The 23742-nt window shown below is 40.4% G+C and overlaps 1 protein-coding gene across 1 annotated transcript in view; it reads right to left on the bottom strand.

Moving 5' to 3' along the window:
- LOC131069288 (uncharacterized) overlaps window positions 1-23742 on the bottom strand; it is a 122620-nt gene that overhangs the window by 88216 nt on the left and 10662 nt on the right. Inside the window, exons 2-3 of the mRNA XM_059220931.1 lie at window positions 2316-2994; window positions 1911-2099 (exon numbers count right to left, since the gene is read on the bottom strand). Of these exons, the coding sequence (XP_059076914.1) occupies window positions 1911-2099; window positions 2316-2994 (868 nt within the window). The remainder of the gene's footprint in view (window positions 1-1910; window positions 2100-2315; window positions 2995-23742) is intronic.

Here is a 23742-nt window from a genome sequence, read left to right on the forward strand (position 1 = left end):
CTCTATATTCCTTGCTAAAGACAGATTTGGTTAGCAGCTCTTGCTTAGGTGCAAAATGAATAAGAGTATGTTCATTGTTAGATAGTGATTAAGTGCATTCTAAATGTGTATTACCTTTCATAATTATTGGGGGAACAAATTTGATTACCCATCAATCAGTGGCTAAAATTGTCACTACTGTTTTGCAAGTCTAAGTCCTAAACCCTAATTATCTTTAGCTCCAAAGAAAATAGAAGCAATTTGTAATCAAATTCACATTAGGAAGTACTGATTGTTTGTAATGTCCCCACTTCTCTAGTTACTATTCAGTTGCATCGATTTGCCTATTAGCCATCTCCGCAGGCAAATTTATGGGGTAGGGGATGATTGGTTAGCCAAAGGGAACCCATACTTAGTCAATTCTTTACTTTGGTTAGCTTTTATATTGAGACTTTATATTATAATGTTATAAAGTCACTTTTCCTAAAAAATAACAAATGTTAATTAATTAAGCCTTTATAAAAATCACCCTGCACTCTTCCCTAGGTGATGAAAACTTTTTTTTTAAAGTGGGCCATGTTTAATGAAAAATTGACCCTCAAGCAATTCGAACTTATGAGAGAAAAGATTCCAATGGAATCTTCTTATGATGCCCAAGGAGGATCGAATTAGGGCAAAAAGCATAAAAGAAGACTTGGAGACTCATTTTTTGCATTATGTGATTGGGGATTTTTGAGAAAAAAATTATTTTGCAGGTCTGCGACGTATTTTGCAGGTGTGTGGATTGGAATTGGGGACGTAGACCTCCATTTCTGAGAGAAAGGACGAAAACCCTTTCATATTTTGTCACTTTGGAGTGCTGGGAATGCTTATATCTGTCCAACAAGGGTATTAATCAGAGGAATTTTGACACTTACAGCAGCAATAGGTCATGAGAATCAGATCTGAGCAGTTAAAGGGCAGATATTGGTGAATTATTGCAGTTTGTGGCCAGCCATACCTCTCCCAGCCTAACCGTACACTCCAAGCTTGCCTGGAATCCACAAAAAATAAATTGGAGAGGGTTTACATCTGGTTTTTTTGTGCAAATTTCATTGTCAGCATTAGTAATTAAGAATAAAATCATTCTTTCAGGTTTATGATGTCCTTGGAAGGAGATATGAGCAAATCAGTGGGGAAAATTGACCATTTTCAGTGAAGTCCCTTGGGAGCCAAAGGGAACTAGCAGCAGTTTCATCTATTTATGCAAGATTTGATTTTGGTAATTATTATTTAGGAGAATAGAACTCTTTGGAGCAGTTAGGACACATTGGAAGCTCCTGTAGCAGCAGCTGGATTCATTTAAGTAAATAAAGAAGCCCTCCGGGCAAGGCATTGGACTCCTGGTAGGCCAATTTTGGCATATCATTGTTGAATTCCATTATTTATTGACATTTGTTAATTGCTGTTAGAAAATCAGTCAAACTGAAAATTTATTTCCAGTCATTAGTTCTTGTTTATCATTGTTATTCAATTGCATTGTCAAATTCCCAAGGCAAATACATTACAAAAACACAAAAAAAGCATAAAACCTCAAAACAAACATATAATAATAAAACCAAATTCCCCTACCGCTGGCCAAACAATTCAGAATCATAAAATTAAATCAGATTGCTACATTCAGCACTCGGCATCTTTCATTGTTAACCCACCACTCTCAAAATTAGGTTATAATTTATTATTTTGCAGCTTACTTTGAATACAGATTCCAAAATTTTAGTCCAAATGACTATTGTAACCTCAAAAGGAATTTTTGATAAACAGAGATAATTTTGAGAAGGTTAATGTTAAGGTTAAATTTGAATCAGAAGTTTAAAAATATATTTCCTTACAACAGGCAAGTATCATTATTTAAAAATATATCCACAAGATATGGAGCAAAGAAATACAACCTTGGAAACAATAGTTCCACCATCCCCCTTCACCTGCATAAACTTGGGAGTATTTGGGAAGGCACAAGCAAGAAGAGTGCAATTAGAATTCCAATCAGGTTGATATTCTGCGCCCATCTGCAGGCCTTGTGATCGTAAATTCCCTCGTTCAGGATTCACCAAACCAGACATGGCAAAGACCACACCATCCTGTCATTATTGTGATTTATTGCAATCATCAGCCCAACTAGTCAAGAAATTAACGGAAGCAATCTATTAAAATGTGCATAAGTGAACCAAGCATGTAAATGTGACCTAAATAGTGTACAGTCAACCATGATTGGACTAGAACAGTCAGGAAGCAATGCAATATTATAAAACACTGATCACGAAGAAATAACCCAAACCTTTTCAATGCTACCTTACCAAAAGGGCTGAAAACGATCCACGATCTGGTTTACTTTGACTTCGATCTTCTTTTTTGTCTACTTCACTAGAACCAGACAAAATGGGACCATGACTAGAACTGGCTGCAATCACATTACTTGTAGGGTCTTTCATATTACTTGATATTTTTTGTTTTTTCTCTTGCACAGTAGTCTTTGGAGAACTACTATTAATTTTGCTATCTCTCGACAGAATATTGTCTTTAGATTCAATACGTGCACCCTTTCCAGTATGGTCACCTGTAGCATTTTTTGCATTGCCTTCTGAATTTTCTGATATTTGTTTAATCTTCCTCTCTTCACTTGGACCAGCATCACCCCCAGAGAATCCATTAGAATCTTCTGCAGAGTTCTTGGTGGTAACATTCCAAACTGGGAGCTTCCGCTTTTTAACATCCCCTTTGCCATTTTTGTAATCAATTAATCGCTCATTAGTACTGCAAGTTACTGAAGAATCACTGCTATTCACTCCAGGTTGCTTATCAGTGGAGCACTCTTTCAGTTTCCTTACCTCTTGTGGCATAGAAGTTTCACCAATAGGTTGCAAACTGTTGGCCTCAGTGTTGCAAGAAATTACATCTATTCTTGACAACCCAATGCATGCTCTATGTTCTTTAGTACCAAATGGCTGGTGACATATAATGCGTAGCTGTTTCCACCTGGTCATCACAAATTACCTTCCACTCTTTAGAAGATAGCCTATTAAAGGCTTGAGAGTTAAGAGTTATACTCTGATTTTAACAGATATGACCTTTGACCTATCTAGATTCAGATGAGATTTCAAAACCAACAAAATTACTACAGAAATCTATAGAACAGTGTTAAACTGTCTACGGGAACTTGTTTAACCATACATATTGGACATGAAGAAACTAAGTGAGCCCTAAAATAGAAGAAAGATCTGACCATCCTCCATAAAATTTGAGGAACAATGGTGAAAGTAAAAACTTTGCTCAGGAAGGAAAAAAAATAAAAAGAGTAACATGTTTTACATATGAGAAATAGAACAAGCATTAAAAAGAAGATACCTAAAGGATATGGACATATATAATTATAACCCATGGATGCTGAAAATGAATATTCAGAAATTAGATAATTGATAAATTTTTGCAATGAAAATAAGAAATTAGTTGGTGAACAGAAAATGTAGAGCAATATGGCTAAGATCCCAGAAATTGTTTGTAGGTCAAATTTATTTTTAAATGATGTCAATACCATATATCAACAAACCACCACAAAATAGAAATGTATTAGAAACCCAGTAAACATAACAGTACAAGTCAGTTGGCCATAAAACATCAGTTACAATTTATAGTTTATTTACTTCATAATCTCAACTCCTGAAATGCCCCATCATAACCATCAGTTTGTGATTGTTCCGCAACTAGCAAAATGATGCAGCATCCACAAGATGTCATTTCAGAGGTTATAGAATGTATAGTGTTGTAGGGTTAATTAGTAGTTGTTAGTTGTTGTCGAGGGGTCGGTGGTTAGCTGATGGTTGCCAATGGTTGGCACACGCAGCCAGTCGACACCCTTATATATATCTACGTACTTATCTTCAGGTTATGTTATGTTAGACGGGAAATGTTGTTTCAGAAATACGCTGCAATTCTGTGATCAATCAATATCTGTGAGTTCTCTATACATTCTACATGTGTACTGTTACGTTTTACTTGCATTCTATTATGTTCTGAACATGTACCCTATGGGGCAACATTTGGTGCCATTGCCTAAACGAATCTAGAGAATGAATTACCCGAGGCAACGGTAGACTTATGACATGGCGAGAACACTATAATGGACCAACCAGCAAGCGAACAAAGCACCAATGACAAAAAAGTATTCGAAGGGGGAAGAGCACTAACGAAGGACTGTGCAAATATAATGAAGGCATCCATTGGGACTTACATCCGTAGGGAGGCGGAACGCGTAGAAGTTCCTGAGAGTATGATTTGGGATGCACTCGGAGTAAGTCCAGCAGTGGATCATCTTATGTGCCACTTACCAAGGCTTTTAGCACAACACTTTATTGCTCTCCACAACATGTGAGAAGGGGAAAATCTGGAGGATCGCCGCCAGCAAATCTTACAATGATTCGAGGAGAGAACCCGACGGGAAGAGGAGTGTGACGAGAGCTGTCAACGGCAACGAATCCTCAATCCATACGAAGGAGGTAATTGATGCCAATGACTTTGAACAAAGATAGCAAGCGTGTACCGAAGGGACAAGAGGACGAGCACGAAGCTATCCAAAGAACATTAAGGTTGGAAGAGCAAGTCGAGCAGAGAGAGAGGCTACGGAGAATTGCAGAAGAATTAACTGAAAGGGACCACAAGAACACAGAAGGTTTACCCAAAGGAAACCAAGAGAGTGTCGAAGGATACGAAGTGGACCAGAATGCCGAAAGGGATACCAATGGGAGATTGGTTGAAGATGACCAAGTATTTGTAATATCCCAGTTTTTTTTTTTTTTGTTTTTTAGCAATAAGAGTTACAAGCAAACACCACAACCCGTTAAGGTTAGAGAAATAATCCAAACTGTTGAAAGGGAACCCTTCCACCTTTTGTTCACCGAGAGCCCAATCTGGGAGGGTGAGAGCATACAATGTTCCGGGGATTGTTAGCACCATAAATCAAACTGAAATTACAATGTCTGGGCAGCAAGCCAGCCCCTTCTGCTTATCCAGCAGGATAGAAACCAAACTCTTGGCGGTAAACCAGCCAAGGGAAAATAACAAGAAACTGAAACTCAATCACTCTACCGCATATTTCAGCAGGAGGACATTACATTAAGCTATCACTCTACCGCATATTTCAGCGGGAGGACAACTGTATTAAACTTATCACTCGACCACTTATTCAGTGGGAGGACTAAGTACATAAACTGAATTACAAAGCAAGAAAGCGGCTAAGCCAACCTCTTCCACTTATGCAGTGGGAATTACAAATAAGAACAACAAGAATGATTGATCAGTACTACTAAACAACCTTACAAAATAGAGATAAGATGAGAAGAGTAATGCAGATTATAACACTATGAACAATGAATTTCTGCTACATCCAAACTGCAGGCGGGAATTACCAATCAGTAGCCTATGGAAATGCTAGATTGCTCATAACTCCCTCATTTTACATCCGAATCAACTCAAACCAGTCCCAAACCCACCATATATCATGTGCAATGACAACCAATCAAAACCACAACCCAAACAACCCCTTATTTATTTTGCACGCACCCCAATGCAAAAACAGAAACCCACGCCATACCTAGGAATTTCAATTTAGCATAATAAATTCAAAACTGAATCAAACAAGCTGTAAACTTACAAAGTTGATCGCCAATGCTGGGAAGAAAGGAGATGATACCCATAATCGTCAGTCTCTCCAGCAGAAACGTATGAGCGAAAAGATACTTTAGCCACAAGCAAGCCAGCAAGTCTCTAGCATCATTTCAACACCAAAAATGTCTAAGCAACTTTGAGAATGTAGAAGGAATACAATGCACAGCTAGGTACTGTATTTCAAGTACGAAACCGGGAAGCACTAGGGAGATGCACTCCGAAGTCTTAGTTCTGTCGCCAAACCGGCAACATAACATTACAATTTTTCAAGATGATGCAAATGGGAGCCCAAGTCTCATTTATAACTTCACATACTCAAATCCAAATGCAAATTCCCTCAAATTCACTTCTCTCATTTGCCTTTCATTCCACCCTATGTGGACCCCAAGAGTGGCGCCATATCCTCAACACAACCCTCACGCCAAAAAGGCATGGGCCCACGAACTTCACTTGGCACAATAATATCTCCTCCAATAATTTCGACATCTCTTTATTTATCATGAAGTTTGCCAAGTACTTAGGAAAAAATAGACATTAATCCCAAATTCACTAATCAGCAACCAATAATCAGATTAATTAAATATTAAACCTTAGGATAAGGAAATAATATTTAATCGTGTCACATAAGACTCCCGTACTGATTATTATCACAACCAGGATAAAACTGAGCCAGGAAGACCACTGCACTACTGCAGAATCAGGACCCTGTCCACTGCCAAAAATAGAATTATGCCACACTGTCACTTACTAAAAATAGTAAGTCAAGAACTAATGCTCTGAAAAGAATGATCTTCGCGCTCAGAGACAGAGCATGGAGAGCTCAATAGGACAGTATCACCAAAATAGCCATTCCTTGACTTACTAAAAATATTAAGTTCTTGTTTCATCAATGCTGGACCCCTCATTCTTCATTCCACCTAGCCTACGGGTCTCAAGGATAGGCTAATGGACCACTGGAAGGTCATCAATGAGAAGGGGACATTATAGTATTTGAGTTGATCGAAAACACCCGACGCCATTTGGCCTGACCCTCACATTACAAGAAATTAAGGACGGTGGAGGAGTGGAACCATATACACGGTACCGAAGGAAGTCAAGGGGGTCGTAGACTGGAAAGACATGGAGTGAGGAGCACACCGAAAATAGATGCGTAGAGGATACGAGAGCAGCTGAGGGTGTCCAAAGGACACCAATGCACCATAGTCAAAACGATTTGTTCGAGTCTAGTGCACCGAACTTGGGAACAATTCCAACTGGACCAAGTACACAAAGCGGGTCACAGGGAACCACCACAATGTCGAAGAATCAGAAGTTGTCAAAGTTCACAAGGGATGGAACGAATGACCTCATACGGCACTGCAGGACATGTGAAACAATCTAGTTGGCCAATGGGCAGACCAACCAAGATGAGTGGGTGGTAGGATCTCCCACAACACTATGGGGAGTGACAATAGATTGGTTCTCGGAAATAAATAAAACAAAGGTCGGCACATGGTTTGACCTGAAGAAAGTATTCCAAGCATAGTTCAAAATGCTTCGTGATGATAACAAAATTGTAGCGGAGATCTACAATACGAAGCAAAGCAAGCATGAGAATGTGAGAACATACAACCAGCAGCTCAAGGAGCTGCTCGAGAAAATGGAGAATCAACCAACGGACAGATTGAAAAAACGTTGGTTTGTGGAGGGATTGAAATCTTCCTTAAGAAAGAAGATGAAAATTGTTCCACCAACATCATATGAGGATGCTTACAATAGAGCTATGGATATAGAAAGTGAAGACAAGACGTCACGGAAAAAGAACCGATCGGATGATGATGATACTTCAGAAGGGAGCAATAGCGATGAGGAAGCAAGCAAGAAGGTGCAAGTATTACAGAAGGACATGCACCGAATGATGAAAGAATTCAAGGCCATGAAGGGGAGTAGCAACAAGAGTGAAGGGGAATTACAATGTGCAAACTGCAAGGAAGAAGGTCACACGAAAGGCATGTGTCCTAAAAAGGCAGTCTGTGACATTTGTCAAGTATTGGGACACTCCACCAAGGAGTGCCCATACAATATGAAGACCAGAAGTGCACAAGTGCTCCTCATACAAGAGCAGCCATCAACGACCACGACAGCAACCACCCCATAAAGCCGGCCAATACAACTGCATCATATGATGGCTACCAAAACAATCGAAGAGGTGGAAAAAATAATAACCGTCAAGTACAATACGACGCCAAAGGCCGACCAATGATTCAATGTCAAGCCTCCAGCAAATGGGGATGCTTTGCCAAAGATTGCCCAAAGGGGGAAAATCCAGAGCGCCTCTGCAAATGGTGTGGTCCTTGTGGCCACGAGGATGCGAACTGCCTAAAGTCGGGAGTAAAACTGTTGACTATCAACAGGACGAACAAGGAAGGGATGTTGGAAATCACAAGAGCACAAGCAAAGAAAGATACGTACCTAGATCCCCGTACGAAAAAGGAGAGGGCACTGGAAGCTAAGGTCGACATTGAGAGGGAAATGATGGAGGAGCGAAGGGAAACAAATGACACTACCTGTACTTCGCTACATGCGGAGTCCGAGCAGAATGTCCTGAGACAAGTGTTGCAGACAGAAGTGCCAATAAAGATTAAAGACCTTCTGGGGACTATGCCACAACTGAAGGTGGCTATCACAAGCGCCATAAATGTGCCTATCCGTATGGCAGCACTCCACACGGAGATCCCAGTCAGCTCTTCTACAAAGCCAATGTTACTAGCAATTAACAAAAGAAGACACCTTGCGGTAGTGGAAATGGGTGTATCAAGCACAATCCTCACCGACACCATTGCAAATGGAGGATCAAGGGTGAATGTGCTACCAAAGGAGACGTGGAAGAAATTTGGGAAGCCGACACTGTGGCCATTGACATTCAATCTGGTGGGGGCCGACCAACACGGCATCAAGCTGATCGGAACCTTAATGGCACAACGGGTAACTATTGGTACACAACCCTTCATTTTGGATTTTGTAGTAGTTCCCCTAAAGAAGAAAGGCTATTATGCAAACCTCGAGAAAGGATAGCTCATCATTGCAAAGGTAAACCATAATTGGAAGCGAAATACGATATCCATGGAGAATGGAGGGCGGAAATTTGTTATTGACCTAAGTACGCAAGTGGTGAGCGAGGAGTTGGCATCCTCCTCGGGATCGGAGTCGGAAGGAGAGCCTCTTGGAATAGATGAAGGCAGACAACAAATGAGGCCGAACGATGAGGGCATTCTGGAGTTGAAAGGTTGCTCGGAAGATGAGGTGGGCTTAATGAACGGGCTCTTCCACTGGCAGATGGAGGATTACGAGCTCTTCCATCCTGAATGTAACATGTCACAAGTAGAAGAAGAATAGAGGGAGAAAGACATGTTTCCCTCTTAATATGGGGAGTATAAGGAAAGGGTGGCTCGAGTTAATGAGACTTCAGCGCACTAAATTAACAAGGACAAACCCATACAGTACGAGGATCCTAAACTTAAGGAGACAAACCTGTGGGACGAAGCAAGTCCGAAGAATATTCTAGTTGGTGACAACTGGAATCCCTTGCTGAAGGCAACAGCCTTCAAAAATTTTATGGAGCATAAGGATTATTTACTTGGACCTATAAGGACTTGAAAAGGGTTCCCCCGGAAATATGCATCCACAAGATTCCACTTGTACTACGAGCCCAGTCGGTGCAGAAGAGACTATATCGTATGAACAAGAATTATGTGGCGAGAGTGAATGATGAGATAGAACGGATGCTAGAAGAAGGAATCATATTCCGGGTGCAGACAAGTGAGTGCGTCTCACCTATTGTGATATCATTGAAAAGGAGGCGAACCAAGTTCGCATTTGTGTGGATTTTCGGTGTCTGAAAGTTGTCACCATCAAGGACCCATTCCCGATACCCTTCACAGATAGTATCCTCGAGGAAGTGGCCAGACATGAAATGTACTCCTTTAAGGACGGTTGTTCGAGGTACAACCAAATTTCTATTGCGGAGAAAGATAAGCTAAAGACCACATTTGTGGTCTGAATGTCGTTCGAGTTGTGCAATGCTCTCGCCACCTTCCAAAGGATAATCCTACATATCTTTGACAAAATGTCTGTGGAGAACTTCAAGGCATTTTTAGACGAATGGTACATCTACAGTAGACAAGACACCCACTCGGTGGCCTTGAGGGAATGCATGGAACGATGTCGAAAATCCCAGCTAGCATTGAATCCAAAGAAATGTCGATTTATGGTGCCTCGAGGGAAACTACTCGGCCATATTGTGTGCAAGGCATTGAATCAAGAACTTCACCCAGATTTCTTACCCTCTCAACAAGCTAACACGAAAGGGAGAGCAGTACGTATGGGAGATGGCACAAGGAGAAGCCTTCGAGGAACTTAAGACAAGGCTGGTGGTTGCACCTATCTTGGCCTACCCAAATTGGGATAGAGAATTCCACGTACATGTGGATGCCTCTAATTATGCTATCAATGCCACACTGGCACTGGTGGGAGGACATGGGTTAGATCACCCCATCTTCGCCAGTTGATTGTTATCAAAAGCAGAAAAGAATTATAGCACCACAGAGAGGGAAGCTCTCAGGATGGTCTACACGGTGCGAAAATTTCGGCACTATCTATTGGCAACTCCATTTACATTCTATGTCAACCACCAGGCATTAATGTACCTGGTGAATAAACCCATAATTCAAGGGAGGGTCAGTAGGTGGCTACTCCTACTCCAAGAGTTACCTTTACAATAATTGTACGCCAGAGAAAAAGCCATGTAATTGCAGATTAGCTATCACGGATCAAGTCAGGAGAGCTACCATAAGGAGTGAACGATGACTTTCCTAATGCTCATCCGTTTCAAATAGCTACACTACCATCATGGTACGCCAACATTAGGGAGTACCTATTGACTTCACGAGTTCCCAACGAACATGCTGCCAAAGGAGAGAAGAAAGTTGGTCCTCAGAAGTCAGACATTTGAATTGATTAACGGGTTGCTCTATAAAATGGAATCCAATCAAGTTTTGAGGAGATGCATAATGGAGGAAGAGATCTGAGGGGTGCTAAGAGAGGCACACAAAGGACCCGCAGGTGGCCACATGGGACCGGACACCACAGCTCGAAAGGTGTTGCTCGCAGGGTTATGGTGGCACACACTATACAATGATGCTCGTGAATGGGTCGTAGAGTATGACACCTGCCAGAGGGCAGGCAAACCACTTAAGAGAAACTTTATGCCCATAAATCCCCCCCATGCGCAGGAATTGTTCGAGTGATGGGGATTGGATTTCATAGGACCATTGAAGGCGAGCCGTGTGCGGAGGTGTCGATACATCCTGGATGGCAACAAAGCATCTGACTAAGTGGGCCGAAGCACGAGCACTGTCAAACAATTCAACCTTGAGCACGGCAATGTTTATATATGAACATATTATCACCCAATATGGCATCCTGATCCAACTGACGAGCTATAAAGGAGGACATTTTGTAAATCATGTGGTTAAACTCTTGACGACCGAGTTCAAAAAATTTCACTCCTTGTCGAGCCCTTACTACCCGAGAGCAAACGGGCAAGCAAAAGCTACGAATAAGATACCGGTCTCGGTCATATACAACTCATGTCGCGTTGAACAGGAGGACTCGAAGGAAAGGCTTTCATCTATACTTTGGGCCTACCGAACCACGTATAAGGTTGCAACAAGTCAGACACCTTTCCAGTTGATGTATTGCCAGAAGCAATCGTACCCACCAAGTTCATGGTACCTAGTTTGCGTGTAGCCATTGAGAATCGGCTTGGTGATATGGAAAGCTTGCGGGAAAGGTAGTACGCATTGGGCAAGCTGGATGAGCGTAGAATGATGGCTCAGTGGGCCACGGAGGCAACCCAACAACGTCGAAAAGTGTGGCATGATAAACACATTCGGCGTATGAATTTCAGCCCAGGCCAATTGGTATTAAAGTATAATGGCCAAAACGGGTAAGTTCAAAGTCCGATGGCGCGGTCTGTATACAATTCGGAAAGTTGGAGGAAATGGAGCAATCAGGCTATCGACCTTGGATGGCCAACCAGTCCGAGAACCAATGAATGGGTCGAAATTGAAGATATATCACCAAAGGAGGCAAAGACGACCCAGTTCAGACGGAGGCCGGATCGGACTAGATGACTTAAAAAGGTAATAATTCAGAAAAATAAAAAATAAAAATAAGAGAATTCACCGTATGGCAAAACAAAAGGAAGATCGTCGAAATCAATTAAAAACCGCACGGCAATATAAAAACCAATGAAGGCAGCAAAAACAAATCGCACAAGGAAGACCATAAAACCATCGCATGAGGGAGATAGAAGGCAGGCGATGGCAAATTAAGCAGTCGAAGTCATACAGAGAGCCAGTACAAAGAGCAAGTGGTAGACCGTATAGGAACGGGACAAGAGGAAGTCGTACAGACGAGTGCAACCATCTAAACAGAGGTTGTACGAGGTGAAGATCATCAAGCCATACCTTAGTTGTACGAGTGCACAGTCATACGAGGGTGTAGAGGAGTGGCAAAATTGGTAAGCAAACATTATAAGTATTGAGCTCACACGGCAACAAGAGGGTTGATGGAGTCGTGAAAAGCAAAACAGGACTGACAGAAACGGTTGCAACAGTTATCGAGGAACCAATTATTGAAACAAGGGAATGTGTCAGAATCAAGAAATGCAACCGTGATGGGCAACGGGAAGATTAGTCGAACATTGCCATATGGGGTAAGAGTTGCAGGCAAGATGGATACAGGGAAGGCTGTGAAGGCTACGAAGGGAAAGAAAATGTGGTCCAAGGTGACAGTCGACACCATCACATTCGAGGGATGGAGCGGCAACCCATGCAAAACATGGTGGTTGGAGTCAGCGAATGACGACCCGATCAAAGAATATCTTCAGCGTGCAGGGGTACACTGGGCCATTCAAATGCCAATATTTTCCATTCAAATGATAGTATTTTACAAAATGTCCTCCTTTATAGCTCGTCAGTTGGATCAGCATGCCATACTGGGTGATAATATGTTCATATATAAACATTGTTGTGCTCAAGGCTGAATTGTCTGACAGTGCTTGTGCTTCGGCCCACTTAGTCAGATGCTTTGTTGCCATCCAGGATGTATCGACACCTCCGTGCACGGCTCGCCTTCAATGGTCCTATGAAATCCAATCCCCATCACTCGAACAATTCCTACGCATGGGAGGGATTTATGGGCATAAAGTTTCTCTTAAGTGGTTTGCCTGCCCTCTGGCAGGTGTCATACTCTACGACCCATTCACGAGCATCATTGTATAGTGTGCGCCACCATAACCCTGCGAGCAACACCTTTCGAGCTGTGGTGTCCGGTCCCATGTGGCCACCTGTGGGTCCTTTGTGTGCCTCTCTTAGCACCCCTCAGATCTCTTCCTCCATTATGCATCTCCTCAAAACTTGATTGGGTCCCATTTTATAGAGCAACCCGTAAATCAATTCAAATGTCTGACTTCTGAGGACCAACTTTCTTCTCTCCTTTGGCCACATATGATAGAAATAATAGGGAGTTTGTGTTTGATTACAAGGAGTGCACAATTACAGTTTCATTTTCAGCTGACACATTCACTCGGGTGTTCGGCATTCCGAGAAAAGGCCGAAAGATTGATAAATCAGCCACGAAGATGACTGCCGAGTAGAAGCAGAACCTCCTACGTTTTGTCTGCTCAGGTAATTTAACACCTGCCGAGTGAGAGACCGTGAACACACACACGGGGTGCAATCTGAAGAAATCATTTATTATACCACGGGAGTGGCAATGTTTGCTCGACATCATGGAGAGCCGATTGACAAGGGCTAGCAGAGCTTCGGATACAGCGGTGCCACTACTCACTTTGATGAATGGCTTATGCAACGGCACAGTGTATGATTGGGCGCCTGTGCTATCAAAGCGGATTCATGAGTTTATGACATTACAACATAAAACCTTTTACATGCCCTATCATGCTATTGGACTTTTCTTGGATGTTGTACAGACACAGGTGCCTCCCAACCAATATGAGTTGTAGCCACAAAGTCATGTGGACCCTTCCCAACCACTCATATTCTACTGGACACACTTGGACACTTTTACAAGCAGCAATGATGCTCAATCCAACAAGAAGCATAGGCGTCAGGTAGTTGCATCAGAGAGTGAGACGGAGACAATTGAGGAGGACGATAGCAATGGAGAGGAGTCAAGAGATACTTCTTTGAGGGTTAGGGGAGGAAGTGATACGTTCTGGGGTTAGGGGAGGAAGTGATACGTTTTGTATAGTGTCACACCCTTGGGTGGACATGTATCACACGTTGTCTTTGCTCTAGCCTTGCTACAATTCGAGGGTGGATTGGCTCCACTTACTACTTCAGGTGTGACTGTTGGAGCCATACCTGTGACAGGATTTGGGCAATTGCGGACACCACTCACCTTGACACCTTCTAGTGTGGAGCCAACAATTGATGTCGTGGAGCCATCAGTTGAGGCCATGGGGCAGCCAGCAGGCACTTAGGAGATGCCCAGGGAGAAGGCCATTGAGTCAGAGACCTCAGACACAACCATAAATACTACCTCCATAAATGCTGATCCTAATGTTTTTAGGGAGGAGAGGGAAGCCATCTAGAATTATAACATAGCTAGCAAGATGAGAAATGAGTGAGAAGCCATCCAAAAAGAGGTTGTGACCACCTTTTGAACAAAAGACAAATCTTCCCCGCACTCACCAATTGCCAATTCCATGGTGGCAATCTATGCATTAATAATGTTATCCAAACCAACAAGAATTTACAAAAAAATAGCTCCCAAGTGTGATCTTGCACGCATTTGCAAAACCTTGTTCAAGAGAGAGATTGCCAAATGTACCTTGATATGTCATTTTATTGACAAAATGCATGTCCTCCACAAAATGAGACTATAGTTTTGGGTATCTTTGTCACCTCCTATTGGTCCCACTTGTCCTTTCAACGGACAGTTTGATATCAATTGCTCCATCTCAATACTCACAAGTTGATCATTGTGAAAAGTGTAAGATTTGAGGAAAGCTCTCTAAGCTTAGAGCTTATCTCTTCTCCTTCTTCCTTCTCTTTGGATTCCTTTAAGTCAACAAAGAAAGTGCATCATAACCATATAGAGCACTAAAAGGTAACATTCCAATGGACATGTTGTGTTAAGTATTGTAGCAGTATTCACCCAAGTGCAACCATTTGATCTATGAAATTTGCTGATTTGAAACATAATTTTTTAAGTACCCTTCAATCCTACTTATTCACTATCTTTGTTTGACCATCAGTTTGTGGATGGTAGCTAGTACTTGGTGACATTTGTGGCTGTCAAATGAAACAATTCTTGCCAAAAGGAACTGAGAAATCTGTTATCCCTGCCAATAACAATGTTCTTGGGCAAGCCATGCAATCTAATTATCTCCCATGTAATCTAAATATCTCCTTGAAAAATATACATGCTAATTGAGACATCATGAAATCTGAAGTAATAGCAAAAAAATGTGCACACTTGATCAATCTATCAACCACATCATAAACACAATCTCTACCTTGCACCTTAGGAATTCCTGTAATGACATCCATGGATAAGCTTTCCCATATTTGATCAGCAGTTGATAGTGGTTGAAATAGGCCTCCTAGAATGCTGGAAAAATTTGTTCTCCCTCGTTTTGTTGGCAAGTCATGCATTTTTTGATAGATTTATGAACATCTCCCTTCAATCCCTTCTATGCAAAGCTCTCACGGATGTTAGTTTTCATGATCAGATTATCCACAATAAACAGAAAACTAAAGTTGCACAGTAAAGCATACAAATAGAGGATCACACAACACAAGACTACCCTGGGAAAACCTCCCTCTTGGAGGAAAAACCCAGCAACAAATCAGATCTAGATCCTTTTATTAATTGTAGAATACAATGGCAATAAAGATCAGATTACTTATCTGATATAACTGTCAACCTAGGGCAGAATTAGAGTTACAGTTGTAACCCAGCTAGGGCACAATGTAACAGCAGAAGATAGCAGACTTATCTGTTTCTTATATAAGAATATCATCAGCATACAACTTCCAGCTCTTCGTAGTTCTTCACTGAAGATTGCAGACCTAATGATGTTTGTAGGCCTTCAAGAGGAACTCGCTATCCTCTTCAATGTATTCACTGTCCAAGATCGCATGAATGGCAAATGCTGATGGCAGAAGTAATTCGCTGATTCCTTGATCAGAAGTGGTTCGCTTGCCTTCAATGAGGATTCGCTAACCTCCAGAATGAGTGGGCAGATCTTGCAGAGCTAACTTCACATTGATGATGAAAAATGAGTGATGAATGCATACACATTAATCTCTATTTATATTTGGCGTGGAGACCAATTCAAGTCGGCTTCACCTTAAGTTTTGTGCCAAGACTTAATTACAATTATAGGGCTTACACGTTACCTTATGTCTTGCCCTATTTTGGCGTAATAATAATGATTAAGTTATATTGCAAGGGGAGCGCACCTATTTAGGGCCACACGTTACATGAAGTGATATAGGGTCGGCCCTATAATATGATGAACATGTTTCATGTTGCTTGGCGTGTAGGAGATAAAGGGCCCAGCTCTATTCGAGTTTGTGCACATAGAGATAGGGTCCAGCCCTATTTACACGCCTCCTTAATGAAGCAGGGCCCAGCCCCCTTTTGGGATTCGGACAACATTGGAATATGGCCCAGCCCTATTTGTTTTACACATTACATATAAATACAATAGATAGGGCCCTGCCCTATAAGGATTCGGATGATGCCTTAAGGCAATCCGAATCCTATTTATTTTCCTAACCTAGTTACAAAATCAACAACGGATTTTCTTGTAAACAATATAATATCCTTGATGTCCTACTAGTGGAGTATCATAAAAGGTTTTCAAAATCTTTTCCTTGATCTTACACTCATGCACCAAAAAGACTGTTTTTGTAGAGGATCAACCACTCTGTCACAACATACCTATCATTTTTAACAGCCCCATCAAAGATATCATTAGCATATGTGTAGCATACTCAACAATAATGGAAACTTTCAAATCAGCAAAAATAATGGAAAGTGAGCACAAAGTATGCCTCCTAGAAAGTGCATCAGCCACCATATTTTTCTTACCATTCAAGTATTATATGGCAAAGTCGTAAGCTTGCAACTTGCTCACCCAGTTTTGTTGGTGATCATTCAATTTTTTTTGGTTCAAAAAGAATTTAGAACTACTATGATCAGTGTTCACCACAAGGCTTCCTCAAACCATTACCTAAATTGTTAATGATGATAGCTTCGATCAGATAAAAATAATCATGGATGATAATTACATCAATAGAATGATTTATGATTTTGTTATATGTATGTATACCAATATACATAATAATAATAATTAAGTTTATTATTATTTTACATATACCAATATACATACATACACAATTATAAATGGATGTTAAATCATAAGTCATTATATTGATTCATTCTATGTGTAATAAATAATCATTTGAGTGAATGATCAAATGGCTGAACACACGTCGATCATCATTTCTTCCAAGTATAAATCTGTGTTTATCGATCTGCACTGAGTATCGTGCATGATCTAAACCCAATCGATATTGTGTATCGACTACCTTCATTGATCTTTACTATAATCGATAATGTGTATCGATTTACTACTCAATCTTTATGATAATCGATAATATGTATCGATTTAATGATGCCTGTGTTATCATCATTCTAACATACCGATTAGGAATCGGTTTGTTAATGGATTATAAACTATCGATTATGAATCGGTATGTATTATGCAATGATTAATGAATGGACATATCGGTGGAGAGACATGTCTCCACACGTGTGTAGACATGTCTATCCATCGATATGTCTCCTCATTCATATATATATATATATATATATATATATATATATATATATATATTCCCAGATAGATTGGTGAAAGGTAATGTTGATGTGTCTTTTGTAAACGATCAAACACAAAATAAAATACCCAAAGGTACCTTATCCTCTCTTGAATAAAGCTTCCCTGAATGCTGAAGATTTTGCCTAAGGATCAATCGGAGCAACTCCAAGGTTCTAATATGTAGGTTCTCTACTTGTGGATAAGCACCAGTGTTCGTTGTGTTTGTTGTTTCATCAAGGGGCCTTACGTACTTTCTATGAAAGCTGGTTCTTGTAACTACTTTTCCAATGAGGAACTGGATTTTCCTAATACTAACCGATGTTTCAAAAAAGGCAAAAGATAGGGGATTCGAGAGGGCTATACTAAACTAGGCCTAAGAATGACTAAATGGAGAGCGATCTTGGTGAAACACTACCAATCTCAGTATTGCCATAAAACAACAACTCTACTGGAATCGGTGCGATCTTCTAAGGGAATTCAAGGATTTTTGAATCATTAATGAACATAGATACTATCAATAGAATACATATCGGTATTCAAATAATGATTGAACTCTAAACAATTTCAATATCTCTAGTTGACCACACTAGGCACACTTACAATCAATAAGAGGCTAGTGGTTTTGATTATGAGCTTCACTAAAAGATCAAACACGACATTTATCACTCAATATAACTCTTAACATCTAAATACTATCTTCAATAAGAGCAATTCAAGAAGATGAACAACCATGTAAGAAGCCACAAAGATTGCAATAAAACACCATAACTTCAATATTTCATTGATCTCATAGCAAAATATAACAACAATTGTTCAACTTTCTCTCTTCAATAAATTTGTATAACTCTTCTTCTCTGCTGCTAATAAACTTATTCCTCTTAACTCTAACCTACAAATGAAATGAGTGAGAGCTTATATAGCATTCTCAAATACAATGAATGGCCCAGATTTAAAGAAGATCAACGAGCTGAGATTTTGACACCTAGACCCTAATTAGGGTTTGCTACAAAAATAACACTAATCAGATAAGCATTATCATGACATAGCCAATAGAAATTGGCACAAATAACGAGGAAACATCGTCCAATAGGAATTGAATTGCCACATCATTTCATAACAACTTCTCATCTAGAATTTTGTTCCCTTTTCCATGTTCATTTCTGGCATATTCAATGAATCTGGACGTAATCTCTTTGATCTCTGCAATGGGAATCTCAGGCAGGTTCTTCACTTGCTCCTCCAAGTGAAGGACCTCATCAAAGGCCGAAAGAAGAGTCATCTCCCATCCATGTTCCAACTCTTTTGTCTTCTCAATCAGAAACAAAGTAGCATACATCTGATCTCGCTACTCTTTTGTGATTATGTCTTCCTCTCTACAAAAGATGACCTTGATCCTATCCTCCAATTCTTGGACGTCCACATCTGTTTCAATCTCTATTCTTCTATCAAGGATTGCACATAAAACATCAAACGCCTTATCCTGAATAGGATGGATAGTGTCCTCAACTCGGCTGCACATACTATTGATGTCCTTGAATAAAACTTCTTTCATTTGGAGCAAAGTTGACCATTGTAGGAGATTATGGATTCCACCATCAATTATCCTCTCTTGTGCTAAAACCTATCTTGATGTCCTTACCACTTGCAATACTGGGATGACAATGTCTCTAGTGTGAGTGAATGCATCGACAGTTACCACTAGATTATGAATGATCTCAAGGACTTGGATAGCCCTGTGGACTGTTTTCATCATTCTTCCTACAAATTCCTTAGCCACCATGTAGGATCTGTCAATCCATGTATCCATGAGTTGGGCTAATTTTTTCATCTTTTCTGCCTGATTAATTGATTCAAGAGGGAGTGCCTGCAAGGGTGAAACTGCTGGATCCTATTGCCTTAATGGTTGGTTAAGGTGGCTAATATAATTCCTCCAAGCATTAATCTCCTTTTCCAACCTTTTATTCTTTTCCATTTCCTCTTTTAGTTTATCATTAACTGCCCTCACTGAATCAGTCGCATCTTCCATGGCTTGCTTGGAGGTAAGTGGACCAAGATCAAATGTCACTAAATCATATTCTTTTGCCATAATCTCATCATCGTACTTGTCCACTGCTAGTGTAGCTATCTGTATCTTTCTAGATCTTGCATCATCTCTGATTACTTTTGACATCTTTGTAGCTTTCTTCCTTTCAATCTCCTCTTGAGAATTGCCTAGAAGACTTTCAAAATCAAAAACTTGTTCTTCATCCTCAACCACAACTACCTTTGTAAGTCTTTCCCTAAGCTAATCTGGAATGGAAGACTTTCCTTCTCTTACTTGTTCTTCCTCAGGCAATGGCTTCTTGCCTCTAAAAGGAGATGTCCCTTCATCATCATTTCTTTCTTCTTGTTGCTCATTAACATCAACTTGGAGAGGAAGAGATTGACTTGATGAGTGTTGGGCATCCTTCCTTTGTCTTGTTTGTCATTTTGTACCGTGGATTCCATAAACTCATCTATCTCATACAACTTCTTTGTTTGGTCCTCTCCTTGACTTATCTCTTTTTCATGTCTAGAAGAAGCACTCGAGGGATGGTCAGGATTCACTTTCTGTCTCTTCTTGGACGATTCTCTCTTTTCTGGTCCCTCCTTTCTCTTCGACCCCTTAGAATGAGAAGTGTTCTCACTTGCACTCGCCTCTCCTCCTTCCGTTCTTGTTTCTAAGTTGAATGTCATAGCTATGTTTTGTTCCTTCAACTTTTGATGCTGAACATCCACCCATCTGCGAGTACAACTCAGGACTAGATCCACCAATGCTCTTAAGTCTGCTACTTCTTGCTCATCCCAATCTATCTTCACTTCTTTGTCTTCTTTCTCATAGAAAGATTGAAGATATCTGCCACTGTCTTGTACTTGATCTGCTATTCTATAAACTTTGCATTTCCTGATAAGACCTAAGGGCAATCGAGAGTGCATCTTTCTTTTTACCTCTACATCATCCTAAACATTCATCCAGAAGTCCTCTACTTGAAATACATGCTTGTACTTCTTCCCAACTGTTTCTTCCATATGACCATTAGGATCAAAATTTTCTCTCAAGGCAAAAGATGTGAATGAGTAGAGAGATAGTTCCTTTTCTGCATCTCCAGCTGCTTGAGAATTAGGTCATACTTCAATTGAATTTCCAAGTGAAATAGGTATAGGGATACCATTCCCATGCTTATGTCTTGATGCCTTAGCACACACTGCCAATTGTCTACTCACCTCAAGTAGTACTATTCTATCTGTAGGATACCTTGGCAACACACAAGGAGGTGAAGGACATCCATGGATCCTAATGTAGGTGAATTTAGGAAATTGAATGAACCCTGCACCATGTTTCTTCACAAGTTCTTGTGCTTCTAGAGATAGTCGATGGTGAATCCCTCCTTGTAATGTCCTAGTGATATGCATTGTGAAAGTATCGTTGACTAGCTTGTAGTAATTCTTAGGTGGATGATACAATTGAGCATAAGAATCACATACTCTTATCTCTCTGGGTCCTCTCCCAACAACTCCTCTGTGTGGTAGTCCTGCATATTCAAAGCATCCGGCTAAAAAATATATATCATATGAATTCATGTGGAATGACTTAGAAGGGACTAGCCTCCTCAACTGCACATCTAGGTGGTTGCTAATAATCCTGGCCCAGTTGAACATTCCTTTCCCTTGAACGATCACTTATATAAAGAAGAACATCCATCTATTGAAAAAGAAGGCTTGGGAGGCACCTACAATTCGATTGACCATGGTTATCAAGTCCCTGAATTCCTCTTGGAAATCAATTCTGTGAGGCGTATTAGGTATCTTATTTAGGCGAGGCCTACTCTTGAGTAACCAATTCTTATTGATAAAGTTCAGACAGGTATCAAGGTCATCTTCGTAGATAGACTTAGCTCCTTCCAGGCTCTTGTAGATCATATCCCTTTGTTCTGGAAGATGAAGAGCTTCACTTATAGCTCCTTTTGAGAGATAGGCGAGGACAGTTCTATCTTTAGCTACAATTGTCCTTGAATGTGAATCATAGTGCCTGGCACATTCGATCATTAGCTCATGACATTTGACTGCGGGAGGGAAGCCTGCAGCCTTGATGATCCCACTCTCAATTATCTTCTTGGCTATGGGAGATGGCTTGCCGATGTAGGGTGCCTCTCGAAACTTCTTCACATTGAAGTTTCCTAAGTTGGTGTCTCCAATATTGCTCCATTTGGATACGATCCTTGTCTTCAAATCGTCATTCTTTTGATCTTCTTTAATGAGAGCTTGTCGGGTAGAGGATCCACTTGCTTTGGGGGTGGCCATTTGTTACCTGGAAAAAGGCTTAAGTTAGGTTTAGGTATAGTAACCTAGATAGGTGATTCGAGACCTTAAAAGAACAATTTGACCTTCAATAAAATGATAAACCTTTAAAATTATGAATTTTCAAATTGATATCACCTATGAATCAAGCCAAATCATGAAGACTTAACTCCAAAAGAATTGATATTGAATTGAATCAGATCTTCAAGACACCTTCAAAAAATTAGATTGCACATACCTTAATCTTGATCTCTAGCTATCAACCTGAAAAAGATGGGTAAAAGGGAAAATTGCTGTTGAATTCGCCTTCTTTCCAAGTGATGTTCAAAGGAGTTTATTCTGCTAAAAGCTTCAGATCTGCACCTTAAGTTCGTCTTTTCTGATCTTCTGAATTGTCCTTGAGAGGATCAGGTCTGAAATTTGAAAGGTTAAATCTGCCTTGACCTGCCTTTATAGGATCTCTTTTCACCTTTTCAAACTTGAAATTCGCCCACCATCTGCTGGAACTTGTTTTCTTACTAGTTTGTTCTTTGTCTAATCCAGCTCATGAAGATTATTAACCTTCCATCTTCAGGTCTGAAATCAGCTTCTTTGACACTTGATGAAGTCTGCTGATAAAATTCGCCTCCTAGGTCTGCTCCTTAAATTCGCTTTTAGAAACGAATGTGTGAATGAATGATTAATGGTTTTGAAATTTACTTTCCTTTATAGGCATTTCCACCCTTTCCCTCAAGAGGCCAACTTTGTTATAAATGTCTATATAAAAAAAAAAATTTAATTGCATCTCTCCCAATCTGGCCGACTTCTTTATTGGAAATTGAAACTTGCTTTTGGTGCCAAGGATGAAGTTGGTTTATCAATGCAAACCACCTTGTTTGCTTCTAGGCCGACTTGTATCTAGTCTCCTCTCCATTCGGATTTTTTACAATAATGCAATACACTTTCGCTTTTGTTTGTTCAAGAGGTATATGCCTTTAAATATCAAATTTGCTTGTGCACTCTTGGAAGGGACATAAGCGAACCTAGGAGATGTTGAAGTTTCATCAATATTTGATGAAGGCACACTTAGTCTTCATGATCATTAGAAGATTCATGATGCGGGAAAGGCTTAAACCACCCTCAAGGAGGCTTGTCTAGACATCTCAATTAGCAAAACACCTCTCTTCAAGACATTTCGCTCTGGACCCTTTGGAAGGGTCAGGAGCGATTTTTTGCTTTCAGGCTCAAATCTTCCACTTTTTCAATCTTCAGTTGCTTCCTAACGTTCTAACTAAGGCTCCAAGGCACAAAATTGGTCCAAGTTTGAAGCAAGGAGGAGAATCTTATGAAAATTCGCTCTGGACCCTTTGGAAGGGTCAGGAGTCCAGAGCGATTTTTGCTATTTTGCTCAATTTACCTTACATTTTCATCATTTCATAGCCTTGAATTTAACTTTTCAATCCTCTTGCCATCATGATCAAACAACTAGCCTTTTGCCTAGCTCAAACAAGGTGAAAATAGGGAGTTCAAGAGATTTCGCTTTGGACCCTTTGGAAGGGTCAGGAGCGAAATTCATGATTAAGACACAATTCCATCCCTTCCTTGCTCCAAATTGCTTCTCAAGGCAAGTAAATTATAATCTTCTTTCCACCAATGCCTTAGGAAACCAAATCTTGATCTCAAACATGAACAAATTAGATGTTTTTAAGAATTTCGCTCTGGACCCTTTGGAAGGGTCAAGAGCGAAATTCACATTTTTGGACAAAATCCTTAATTTCCTTCACTTCTTAGGGCAAGAACATATCACT

This window comes from Cryptomeria japonica, chromosome 5 (genome assembly GCF_030272615.1).
Source record: "Cryptomeria japonica chromosome 5, Sugi_1.0, whole genome shotgun sequence".
NCBI lineage: Eukaryota > Viridiplantae > Streptophyta > Pinopsida > Cupressales > Cupressaceae > Cryptomeria > Cryptomeria japonica.